The sequence below is a fragment of the Temnothorax longispinosus genome, chromosome 3 (genome assembly GCF_030848805.1).
Source record: "Temnothorax longispinosus isolate EJ_2023e chromosome 3, Tlon_JGU_v1, whole genome shotgun sequence".
Taxonomy (NCBI): Eukaryota; Metazoa; Arthropoda; class Insecta; order Hymenoptera; family Formicidae; genus Temnothorax; species Temnothorax longispinosus.
The window spans coordinates 15613427-15627066 of NC_092360.1; the positions used below are offsets into that span (position 1 = coordinate 15613427).

Below are 13640 nucleotides of genomic sequence, written 5' to 3' on the forward strand. Positions count from 1 at the left end.
AATATTTTTATTTTGTACTTGCTCGGGGGGCGGTAGAGCCGTACCCGGATTTGCAATAAAGCGAAGCTCGAAGGACCAGGGGGTGTGTGTAAAGTCTCCCTAAAGCGAATTAAGTTAAGCAAATGCGACTCACCGTTCGTTGTGCCGTCGACTCCTGGATGCTTCGTCTCTCGGTCACGATCGGGCTCGTGCAGCAGCGCAAGCAGGGCAGCAAGCAAGGCAAATGCAAGGCAGGCAGCAAGCAAGTCAAGGCAGGCAGCAAGCAAGCAGGAGGAAGCAGATAAAGGCAGCAAACAAGCAGGCCGAGAAAGTAGGCAATCGCACTATCAGGGAGCGAGCTGGTGATCTCGCGACTCCGAATATTAGCGAAAGTGTCTGTGCTCCGAGACGTCGTAACGATGAGTGCCGAGTGCTCGCGGCGCTGGAACAGTGTCGCGAGCGAGTACTTGTTCTTCAGGCGGGTGCCCTCGTGGGGTGAGCGAGGGCAGCACCGATTGGTGAGTCGCGCAAATATCGATTCCGCGTCGATCGCGATCCGCCGACGTTTCGCGCGAGTCACCGAAATACTTAATACTAGGTATGCGAAGACTACTATGTACAACGAGTAAGAACGAGACTAAACTAATGAGTATGATACATGCATCTATCTACAGTTTGGTGAGCGCCAAACAGTACTGTTACCTCTGTAATTCTTTGTGACCACTAAAAAATACACATGTAAACTTTGTAAATATCTTTAAATATCTTTAAATATCTTGTATTTCCTTGTTAGATTTAAATAAAATTTTTTAATCTTATAAAATTGTTATCATACATTCTTTTCTAATTGACACAATGTAAAGATTTTTCAAAGTAGTGCAACAATTATTTCTTGAGGCAATATATATGTTCTTTCTGTAATTGGCGCTATAATTTAAAGAGATATCATTTCTTTTTTGTAATTGTAAGAGATCACTTAAAGCGCGACTCTTCTTTTTGATAGAGTAACATAATTTTGTGATGTGTATCACTTGGGTTATAATTTTTCGGAAATAAGGATACTACTGCTTAGATTTTTTCGAGATTTTTTGAGATATAAAGATTACGTCTACCACTTGTTACTTAGGTTTTTTCGAGGTATAATACTACCATTTTCTTTTTTTTCGAGGTAACACATATACACTACTATGCGTACTTGGCGCCTGTTTTTACCTTTTTTTAAAAAAGGTAATTTTGTACGGTTTAACATTTCCGCAATCAACCTGAATCATTTCGGCGAAATATTACAATTGTATGTCTCTGTAGTATTTCTGCAATCATTTCGGCAAAATATTACAATTGTATGTCTCTGTAGTATTTCTGCAATATTACATTGTAACTTGAAATGTTGCAACGTTTCTGCAACGTAACTGAAAACTTTTGTGCTGTATAAAGTTAACCAAACAATTCAAATATATACTTTTCTCGCCTTTTTTTCGGCAAACTTATTTATCAAATCATCCATAGCAGAAGACGATTTTAGTTTTTCGAGATTTTCTGCCTCTATAGACAGTACTGACAAGTCTGATAGCCGTTTTTGTCCCATAGAAGTCCTAAGATAATTTTTAATCAGTTTTAATTTTGAAAAGCTTCTTTCAGCTGCTGCAACCGGAAGGGTCAAAAATAGGAAGCATGCTGTTATTATTACCTCCGGAAAACTGGATGCAAGGCTATTGAATTTTATCAGTAATAATTTTGTGAGTTTCTTAATGGAATGAATTTTCTGAATTTCAAATTTTAAGCATGTTTTGAAAGCAATTAATTGTTCATACAGATCAACTGACATGTCTTTACTGTATTTAGCAGTCTTGTATTTAGCAGCAAACCTTCAATTTGAAGTATCAATCATAAAATTATAAACAATTTAATTTTTTAAATATATTTTTATTTAAAAAATGAAGCAACTAGGGGTATAGTCATTTGTTTACTCAAAAAATCATAACTTTAAGACAAATGAAGATATCAAAACGAATAAAAAAGGAAATTGAAGGGAAAGAGTGTAGCTTTCATAAAAAAAATATTTCATGCAATTATTTTGAAATTAAATGCTTAAGTTTGCGACCTCAAAATTGCCAATAATTTAAAAAATTAGTAATAAAATCAATAAAAAGTCAATAGTTAAGGGTCACAACATTCTTCTCCTCGCGAGGACGCAATATTCGAGAAACTTCCTCGCCCGTCCGTTGCGCCATTTCCTAGAAAAACTGAACAAAAATATTTTTGTAATTTTTTTTTCGCGGACAGATGTTTTTGTGACACTTTTACGGACACAATGATGAATACTTTAAAACGAAAAAAAGAAAAAAAATTATTTACGGTTTTGACTAACGTTGACAGTAAAGGTGGGTCGTTTTCGTCCGGACAAGAATTCAAGTGCCTGCTGCGACGGCCGGAGGGGGACTGGCGCCTTGAAACTTGGTAGGCGGGTTCTCGGGAAGCAGTGCTGCGATTTCGAGCCCCGGCACGCACGCGAATTTCCCCCTCCACTACGCACACAAATGACGCTCGGTCTATCGGTGTCGGCAGCGCTCGGCCGTTCCGAGCGAGAGGGAGAATATCACTCCCTTCTTGTCGCTCTCACATAGCTCGCGCGATCGACGAATGTTTTTACGCTGGAAATGCTTTTTCGGTATCTCGGCGTGAATCTGAGTTGCCGGTGCACGATAACTAAAGAGCGATCTTTGGAATAATGTAGAGATGATGTAAAAATGATTAATAAACATGAAAAAAATTGTAGTAAAAAAGTATATAAAAGTATATTTTTGTTAACAAATATATTTATAGAAATACTATATTTTTATATATTATTTATTTATATGTCCAATAACGTGATATATATGTATATATATACATATACGTGTTCCAGAGGATATTGAACTAAATAAGAAAGTTATATACATATGTATTGTATAATTTATAACTTCTTTATTTGTTTCAATATCCTCAATTGTATACCATTCAAATAAATTCTAGTAAGGAATAATTTCCTCATATGAAAATTGTACTACAGTTAAACGCATTGTAATAGAACGAGCCCACTATTGAGAAATTTAAAGAAGCATTTTAAAGCTCACAGCTTAATAAGTAGGATAGGTAGTTACCTCTATTAAGCTGGATCCCCCACCAGCGCAAATCAAGTTCGCACTAGGCCAAAAATTTAGTGCTATTTGGGTGCTAATTAAGTGCCCTAGTCCGAATTTTGGTGTTCAAACCGTTTAGCAGGAAATTGCGTAAAAAATGGGGGGTCCAGCTTGCCATTAAGCTGGACCCCCCTCCCTCATATCAGAAAATGGTCCTATAGAGAAAACAAGTACACTATAATTTAGTGCTAATTAAGTGCTAATTAAGTGTTCTAAAATAACGATATAATATATATTGACAGATTATAACATTTATTTAAATATACCAATATATATTGAACACAGTATCGTCGCGGTCGACACAAACACTCAAAAAATTTGCTGCATGAATATATTCGTTACTAAAATGATCGAAAACATATATTTCCCAAATCTGAGTTCATTGCTAACAATAAAACAATTACGATAATCAATTTAGACCAGCCGTTGGCGCTGAACACTAAGTTCCGTCATCTGATCGTCTACGAATTAGTTGCTCGCATGATTATAGTATTAAAATAATTCTTAGACATTGTATTTTAAAAGAATATCACGATTCGAATTTAGTGCTAGCTGCATAGTGTTGAAATTAATTAATTAATCAATGGAGCGCGCGCTTCGCGGATAATCTAATTAATTTGCAGCTAGCACTAAATTCGAATCGTGATATTTTCTTAAAGTACAATGTCTCAGGATTATTTTAAGACCGTAATCACGCGAGCACCTAATTCTTTGACGATTCTGTAACGAACTTTAGAGCGCGGCGCGCGTGCTCCATGGATAAACGCTCTAAAGTTCGTTACAGAATCGTCAAAGAATTAGGTGTTCGCGTGATTATGGTCCCAAAATAATCCTGAGATATTGTACTTTAAGAAAGTACCACGATTCGAATTTAGTGCTAGCTGTTTAGCGTTGAAATTAATTAATTTATCTATGAAGCGCTACAGACTGCTAAATACAGTAAACATTCGTCGATCGCGCGAGCTATGTGAGAGCGACAAGGAGGGAGTGCTATTCTCCCTCTCGCTCGGAACGGCCGAGCGCTGCCGACACACCGATAGACCGAGCGTCATTTGTGTGCGTAGTGGAGGGGGAAATTCGCGTGCGTGCCGGGGCTCGAAATTGCAGCGACGGGAAGCATAACTTTTTTTACGGATGCGCAGTGGCGCCCTTTCTACCCGTTTTCAAAAGTTACAACTACATTTGATTTTCGCCCGGACGAAAACGACCCAGGTTTACTAAGGGCCAATTTCATCAAGCACAGTTAGCTTAACCGTCGGTTAAAGTTAACAGGGCGGCCAACTTGTCATACTTACCTCATGATACTTAACCTCAGATTTCAGTTCAGTGGGTTATTAGTTCCGATGTGCCAATTACCCGGAGGTATTAAGGCACCATAATAAATCCTCATCCGAGGACGAAGGCTCGAAAAATCCTCCTTCAGTGGGTTATCAGCTTAAATACACATCGGAAAAAGTTAAAGTTAAATACAATGAATGACATTTTAAATTTTAAATTTTTTGATGAATTCGCTGATCACAATTTACAAACAAACTATCGAAGGCCACGGAAAAAATTAAACCACGTATAAATTATATAAAAGTATTAGACGAAGTTGACTTTAAAAACAGATTTAGAATATCAAAAAATAGTTTTATGATATTGTCAGAAAGAATAGAAAACCAAATTCGGCAAAATACTGATTGGTATAATGTATTGTACAGAATTATATATATGTATAATGTATATGTTTTTCTGCCAGATTCTTTCGTTTCGTGCAAAAACGCGTCGATTGAGCCTAAGTTCATCAAAATCGGAGGTGAGGGGTGTAAATTGAATAATTACCATATGTTTATAATTAATAGTAGTAAAATTGTGTATAATACATTAATAAATATAAACATAATTTTTTTCCTATAATATTTTAATTTGTCTTGTTTTTTAACAGTAATGATGCTATTCCACCTATCATACAGTTATTAGTTGCCCTACGTTTCTACGCAACAAGATCTTTCTTGCAAATTATTGGAGATTTCTGTGGCATTAGTACATCTAGTACTCAAAGGATTGTTTATCGTGTATCTTGTGCTATTGCTACATTAAGACAGGAGTTTATAAAACTTCAGTTATTACCTGAAGAAATTCGTCAAAATGAGGAGGAATTTTATCAAACTGCCAAATTTATTCGCGCTATTGGCTGTATGGATTGCACTCACATAAAAATACAATCATATGGTGAGTAGAATTTAAATATATATACATATATATACACATTTTTTACATAATAACCTTCTCTAATACAGGTATAAAGAGAGTGAATTATATCTAAATAGAAAAGGCTGGTTTTCCTTTAATGTACAAGTTATCGTTAATACTAAATTGGAAATTATAGATATTGTGGCACGATGGCCAGGATCTACACATGATTCCATTATTTTCAATCATTCACGAATAAAAAGTTTATTTGAAACAGGCACATTTGGTGACAGTGTACTTATAACAGATTCTGGATATCCAAACATATCGTATATTGTGTGTCCATTACAATCTCCGACAACAGCTGCAGAGCACCTCTATAATGAATCTCAAATCAGAACGCGTTCAAAAATCGAACGTTTCTTTGGTATATGGAAGAGGACATTTCCAATTTTATCTGTTGGAGCACGTTTTCGCACACCTGAGAAAATGCTTCCTGTTATTGTTGCAACAGCAGTGTTACACAACATTATTCAACACGATAAAGAGGAAATTATAACTAATCCCGAAGCATATAATAATGCTATTGTTTTAATGCAAGACATAAATGAGAGTAACAGAAATGTCACTGATGTGCGACGTACAATGGTGAAATATTTTGAAAGGTAATGGTGACAATCATTAGTCAAAAGAATATACTGTAATACTACATAATAAACTTTTTTTATAATAGATTAATTTTTTGAGCACGTAAGAAAGACGTTACAAGACAACATGATAGGTGTGCGAAGAATGGCAAGGATATGCAAAATCGATTATTAATATGTTGCGACGCTATTTCTCTATATTTTATTTTCCCCGGGCCGGGAGGCGGGACTGACTCGCGTAGCAAATCTCTGATCGGGTGGCAGAGCGGGTCTCGAAAACGATACGAAACTATTTTGGGCGCCAGGTGTGGATACGGCCACACCACCGTTTACTTTAACCCGCGAAAAGTACTCTACATGAACTCTACATAGATCCGAAACAACTCTCATTATCGATATGACTCTTAATTCAATAATCAAGATATACCCGCTCTGACCGATCGCAACGACTGCTCAGAATTTTCGGTAGAGGGTCGTGGTTCTTCCATAGGCCGAATGCGGAGGGGTTTGACCGTGGTGAGGCGAAGACAAACACAAAAGAAAGCACTCAAATAACATGTAAATCAAAATATAATATACTAGAAAGCGTGATAATTGTGTTACAACTAGCAGAACGCGAGCGAAATATTCGCCGCGATCAGTCGCAATCCATCGACCACGTAAGGTCATTCGAAGGGTCTGCGCGTTACAAATAAACTCGGACGCAGAAATAATATTCCCGGAAAAACGTACGCGCAACTTATCTCCGCAATAAGGAACAATCTTCGCTATGAAGTACGCGAGGTGCAATACTATACACCGTCTAAGTAATACACGCCAGGGAATATACGCCGACGCACTAATACACGCAAGAAATAATCTACGCTATGAAATACGCGAAAAGTAATAATATACGCGGCCGAAATAATACACGCAAGAAAGAATCTACGCGAAACGCCGTAATAGAGCTTAACGGGAGCGCGAACATTAATAACTCATATACGGAATGCGACCATATAAGCTAACGAACGGAATAATACCCGCAAACGAAAGGACACGCGCAATCGTAACTACCGGGAGAGTACACGCAATATACGGGGTACGATTCTTCTCGCTCCTCGGTCCACTCCGTGAGCGCGTGATACTTCCGCACGGTACACTCCGGGGCGCGTGATATCTCCACTCGAAAGGACGCAACTCTAAACGGTAAACGGAATTCTAAGACCAAAACGCGGAACGGTACACGGAATAATCCGAAATGCACACCCCCGACTCGTTACTCCGTCGCCTCACACTCGAAGCACCGGGCGCGGTAATTAACGGGTCTACGTACCGATACGCCCCAGAATGCACGCACGGACGAGATTCACGCCACCGTGGACGCGAGGCTTACGATTAACGAAACACTAAGACTACCGGAAACGTGAAATAAACCCTCGGATTAACGGCAACGCGAAAACTAATCGTCGGGTGACTGTTGAGCCGATCCGCATAATCACCTAACACTCTCAAGGATCGTGACGAGTGGCAAGGCCGCCACGTCGCCGACACGCTATCACACGCAATCATGCACCGGATTGTCGAGTCGAGCGGAAACGGGCCCTTCTTTTACGCTATTAACGGGGTAGCAGCGGGCGGGATTTGTCATACCCGTAAAGATTACCTAAGCAATAATCCCGAGGGATTCACGACATTAGTGCGTAGGTCGGGAAGCGATCCTACGCACATCTCCAAATACGAAATACGATACGTGAAACGGTACTCGACGTTCCGCCCCGCTGGCCCCGTTACCTTACTTTCGGGATTGCCGGTCGTTTACAATACTCTCGTGGTCCTCGATCCTTCCTTCTTAGTGGGCTTGTAGGGCCGCCGCCCTCGCTTAATACACCCTCAGGACTCCTCGCCGGACGTCCACGCACGCTCGAGATCGGCCCAACAGTGACGATCGTGGCAGGCCCGCTTCGCGGCCTTCTATAATTTTGGGGCGCTTCACCGCGCCGGCGGATGGCGCCATCCGGCCTATTCGGGTCGCCCGATCGCTTACTCCTGTAACTAATAGCTAAACGAACATGATAAGCGGGTACGCGCGTAATATAAAGGTTTGAGTGGCGAAGACTGGGACGTGCACATCGTGCAACGTCACAATGTATTTACATTGATATGAGGCAAACCTTTTTATTTAATGAAAACTTATTAGACTTTCAATGATAAGTAAGTTTAATATAATTCATGAAAGTTTTATTTTACAAACTTTTATACATTTTGTACTTACAGTTGCATGTACAGTTTGTATTGTATACATAAAATATAGTATAAAATAATATATCCACTAATACTCTTGTACCTATTTTTATGAAATAAATAAGCGTATATCTTTATATTTTGTATTTATTCTCATTAGAAAAATATTTTACTACTTATATTCATGTATGTATACAATTCATATATATAGAACTTGTAAAACTAAATAAAATTAATATATCTGTAACATTCAGAACATTAATATCACATTTATTTCTAGCAACAGATAATAAAAGTTTCCTTTTTCTATCATTTAATAAATACAAAACCCTTTAAATATCGCATGTTTTAATTTATTTTGGCACAAGATTCATTTTTTTATTTTTTATTAATATAAATGAAATAATCTTTAAATTATTGATCTACTTTTAAAACGCTATGAATGCATCTTAAAATAATCTTTAAGTATGAATATGCTTACGTATTTTAAGTCTTTGAATGTAAATAAAAATAAAAAAAAATAAAAAGAACATTGATTTAATGTTAACAACCTAACCTAACAAAACATTATATTAATATTGCAAAATTATATTTGTAATGTTTGACTTAGATTTTAAAAATTTTATTTGCATTTCCTTCTTTTTCTTTTTCGATTAATACTTTTAATAATTTAATTTTAAGCTTTTCTTTTTCTAATTGAGCTTTCAACAATTCTATCTCATACTCCTTCTCTTCCACATTTACTTTCAGAGTATCTGCTAAATCAGTCTTTACCTCATCTAATGTTTTCTTTGAATATTGAGTGGTTTTTCTTTTTTTATATGTACATACTATCTGACGATGACGCCTGTGTATATGACGATGACGCCTGTGTATTGTCTTTATTTTTCAACGAAGGACTTATTTCTGATTTTAATTTATTTGGATCCCAAGACTTCCAGTTTGTAATGTTTTCGTTTTCCATTAGATACTACAAAAAAAATTTAATCTTTGTAAAATTAATATTTCTTATTAAGCAGAACAACCTAATATAACATTCTAAATAGTACAGTAACAAAAAATATGTAACTTACTGAAAATACTTCATTTGGATCATTTTCATTTGAATCATCATCGTCGTCCAGAATTTCAATATTTATATTTTCTTTTGTAACGATGCGCCCCTCACGATAAGGCATCGTCCCCGGCCACCACCCGCCGGATGCCGCCCGGCCGATCATCCATCAGGCGAGGACAGGGCGCGGTGCGCCCACATCTTTTTAAACATTCGAAACGCACCGTGTGCGCGGGGAACCCGCCGCACCGGTGCCTTCCCGCACGACGCCGACGAGCGTCGACGGGAACTGATCCCCGCCGAAGACGAGCGCGCGGGATCGCGCCACTTCCACCACCGCGCGATTCGCCTGATGATCGGCCCCCCTCCTGCCGACCTCGCCGCGCCGAGCGATATATAAGCCGGCGCGCTCGGCGAGAAGACACTTCGTCTCTACCACGGCATTCCGCTGCTCCTGGCGAAGCCTATCCTCCAGATCCCAAGGCGACACACAAAACGAGGTCCAGCGTATGAGCCTCGACTGAGCGTTCTCAGGTGTCTCCGAACTCCATCGAACTTACTCCCGACGGCCACGGCACAACGAGGTCGAGCGTGCTCGGCCTCGTAGCGAGGGTTCTCGCGACCGTAACCCCGGGATCCCGCAATTCCCCGTTGCATATAACGCGTTCCCGCCCATGGTCTCAGCCTTGCCGGCATACAGCACGAGGTGCATACGCCCCGGTAAAACACCGCGTCCCTCGACTATTGTAAGCCCGCCTTCGTTTATCGTCCGAATGTACGGGCATCACCGAGCATTGTAATATACCGCGTTTCACTAGTCTCTGTAAAGTCGCGTTCCGTTATTATCTCGTATACCGCGCCGAGTGCACATGCACTACCGATCCCTGTAATTCCCGCGTCCTGCTGTAAAGCCGCGTCCGTATTATCTCGTATACCGCGCCGAGTGCACATGCACTACCGATCTGTGTAAATACCGCGTCCTGCCGTAAAACCGCGTCCATTCCTATCTCGTATACCGCGCCGAGTGCACATGCACTACCGACTCTCCGTTATCTCGTATACCGCGCCGAGTGCTCATGCACTACCGATCTGTAAATACCGCGTCCTGCCGTAAAACCGCGTCCATTCCTATCTCGTATACCGCGCCGAGTGCACATGCACTACCGACTCTCCGTTATCTCGTATACCGCGCCGAGTGCTCATGCACTACCAATCTGTAAATACCGCGTCCAGCTATCAACCCGCGTTCCGCGTGGTCTGTAATCACCGAATTGAATAAAGCTTTCTATTGTACCTTACGATTAATTATTGTCTCTGGGCCTTTCAGTCGAACTCCTGATCCGGCAAATTAGTCCGCGTTCGACGATAACGTTGGGCCGTTACACTTTGTCTATCGCATCAGAATCAAAAGGATTTATCAATCCATATGCTGATGTCTCACCCATCACTTCAGTTACACGCTCTAATAAAATATTTTGTGTAACATTTGCTACTCCTCCACCTACAAATGTAATAATAATGTATAAAATATTATTTTATTTATATGCTGTTAGAAATTATGAAATGGTGATCTCGATTTCTAGAATTAGTTTTGATTCAATATATATGTATCAATATTAATTAATACTGCTAAAATGTGTTACCATGGAATTGACTATGTTACATGTATGTTTATGTTTATCTTCGCATTTTGTTCTCTGCTATTCTGTGTGATAAGATCTGTATTGTCTGTATTGCTATTACAAGTTGTTCCACATTTATGTGTTAAATGAATTGATTGCTTGGATTAGTTGTGAAACAATAAACGTGTGACGATACGCGTATTCGTCACTAGCGCTACGGCCCTGACGGCCACCTAGCGCCTATCCAACGTGCACTCCTGTGCCCGAGCGGTGGGACAGCCCGAGCGGTGGGGCAGACCGAGCGGTGGGGCAGCCCCCACCGCCCTCACTCGGGATATAAATAGGGGACTCGAGCCGACTCGAGTCACCAGTCATGGAGGGGAAACTTCTATATGAAAAAGTAAACCGTGTTAGTTCATGTTAGTATATTCGTCCAGATGGCGGCTATGTCGTTTCTGTGACGTCACATTAGGAAATATGGCTGAATAATCACACAAGCGTCACGAGCATAGTATTTCGTACACACGAGTTTCGGTTATTTTTCTGCGATGCTGAAGAAATCGAGTAAATAGAATCGCTCCGGGTGTACTTGGCGCGAGACACTACGTGTCTCTTGATACATTGACGTACACAGGTATGAATACATTGCGATTATTTTACCATAGCGGTTTTCAAATCGCTCGTATATTATTGTGCTTAATATTACTTTTACATGAACATATGTTTTATATTCAAGAAAGAAGAAGGATTTTATACAAGTTTATTGTTGCGTGACTGGATGCTGCCTCCAAATTGATGCACAATAAATATAATATGACAAAAGTTGAATGGATTTGCATCGTACCAGGCTGTAAGTCAAATTTAAGAGTCCCTGGTCATTTTTTTCCCAAAAATGTCACGTTATCAGATAAATGGAGAGAAGCTATTAATAATAATATTATTTCAAATACTTCATCAGAGGAATTAAGAAAATACAGAGTATGTCATTTACATTTCTTGCCTGATGATTACATCTATACTCAGAATCGGCGAAGATTGAAACATAACGCTGTGCCCAGTGTAAATATATATAATAGTATAGAAACAAATACAGTAGAAACACATGATACAAATATAACTGAACTGCATTCACAATTTGAAACGGGTGTTTCTGACTTATTAAATGAACAATGTGGAACAAGTACACAAACAAATACACAAACTGATAATGAGTTACAATCTAAAATTAGCAGTTATACAAATGAAACCTCTACAAGTAATACAGAATATGTAGAAACAAATGAGTCACAAAATATTCCAAATGACTCAATAAATGAAGTAATTGATCGTCCCAGCACACCAAAAACATCAAGAAGTATACTTGCTTCTATTACAAGGCAATCCCAATTAACACCAAAAGCACGAAAAATATACAGAAGAGCTGTAATGTTAGCAAAAGAAAGAAACCAGATGAAAGCACAAGTAGTACGTTATAAACAACGCCTGAAAGATGCAAAAAAATTTGCAGATGCACAATTCTGTAAAAAGTTTAATACTTTAACTCCAACTCAAAGATTATTTTTTAATATGCAACTAAAGAATGTAAAGTATTCTCCTAAGGTAAATTACAAAAAACTTTTTAATGAATTAAAATCTTCGTTACAATCAACGTGTCCAAAACGAAGTTCAATATATTTGAAAAATATATGCTTTAAATTACAATAATTTTATTTCTATTTACAGACAATGATTTTATTTTTTGGAAAATAAAATTATTGAAAAATCATTGGTAGATAACATAACTATTTTTTATTACTTTTTGAATGTTTTATATGCAAGAATCAAGTATTATAAATGTAAGAATCATGTATACCAACTAAAAAATTTATTATTATGTACAATTAAAATAATGTATATATGTTGATTGTAATGCTAAAAATACCTTACATTGCAACAATACAAAAATAGTATCTATTTTTTTTGAAAAATGCTATATTATTGTATATCATGCAACTATTTTTGATTATTATAAATTATAAACACATAAATAATATATAATGTTGTTTATGCAATATTGTTGTATAAATACATTATACAAAATATCATAAATAAAATAATTATTTTATTTTATATTTAATATACATTATTCTCCACATATAGGGAAGAAGATTTACGCTTGATGAAAAAATTTTAGCATTATCACTATATAAACAATCTGGTTCTTGTTACAAGCTGCTATCAAAATTATTTATACTGCCAAGTCCTAAAACTCTCAAATGTTTGTTACAAACAATCTCATTACAACCAGGAATCAACAAATTTATTTTTGAGCATCTGCAGCAGCATATGGCACAAATAAATAACGATCATGACAAATTATGCGTGTTAATGTGGGATGAGATGTCATTAGAAGCCAATTTGCAATACGATCAGTTAAATGATAAAATCATTGGTTTTGAAGATTGGGGACATAGACGTACATCTCTCATAGCAGATCATGTATTGGTATTTATGATACGAGGAATTCTGAAAGGTTGGAAAATTCCATTGTATTATGGCTTTTGTAAAAGTCAAACCAAATCTGCACAATTGTTGAGATGTGTTAGAGACGCGAAGTAAATGTTATCGAGCCGGTAGCGCGATATGTATCGACGCGTATCTTTGGGCTGTTGACGCCTGTAACCTTGTCACGGAGTAAGTCTCGAATAAGTTGTCACGCGAGACACATACGGTTGGAACGTCGTGAGTAGTCGATCCTTCTCTTTGTAATCTCATTGGAATAAAT

General features: G+C 38.1%; 1 protein-coding gene and 1 long non-coding RNA gene across 2 annotated transcripts; both read left to right on the top strand.

Annotated features, from left to right (window-relative positions):
- Positions 1-223: 223 nt before the first annotated feature.
- Positions 224-6160, top strand: LOC139809588 (putative nuclease HARBI1). Its single transcript, XM_071772560.1, has 4 exons — positions 224-474; positions 5086-5376; positions 5441-5998; positions 6067-6160. The coding sequence occupies exons 1-4, from the start codon at positions 224-226 to the stop codon at positions 6077-6079; spliced, it is 1113 nt and encodes a 370-aa protein (XP_071628661.1). The 3' UTR covers positions 6080-6160.
- Positions 6161-11267: 5107 nt separating this feature from the next.
- Positions 11268-12625, top strand: LOC139810553 (uncharacterized). Its single transcript, XR_011731429.1, has 3 exons — positions 11268-11510; positions 11613-11726; positions 11835-12625. It is a non-coding gene; the product is annotated as an uncharacterized lncRNA (long non-coding RNA).
- Positions 12626-13640: the final 1015 nt, after the last annotated feature.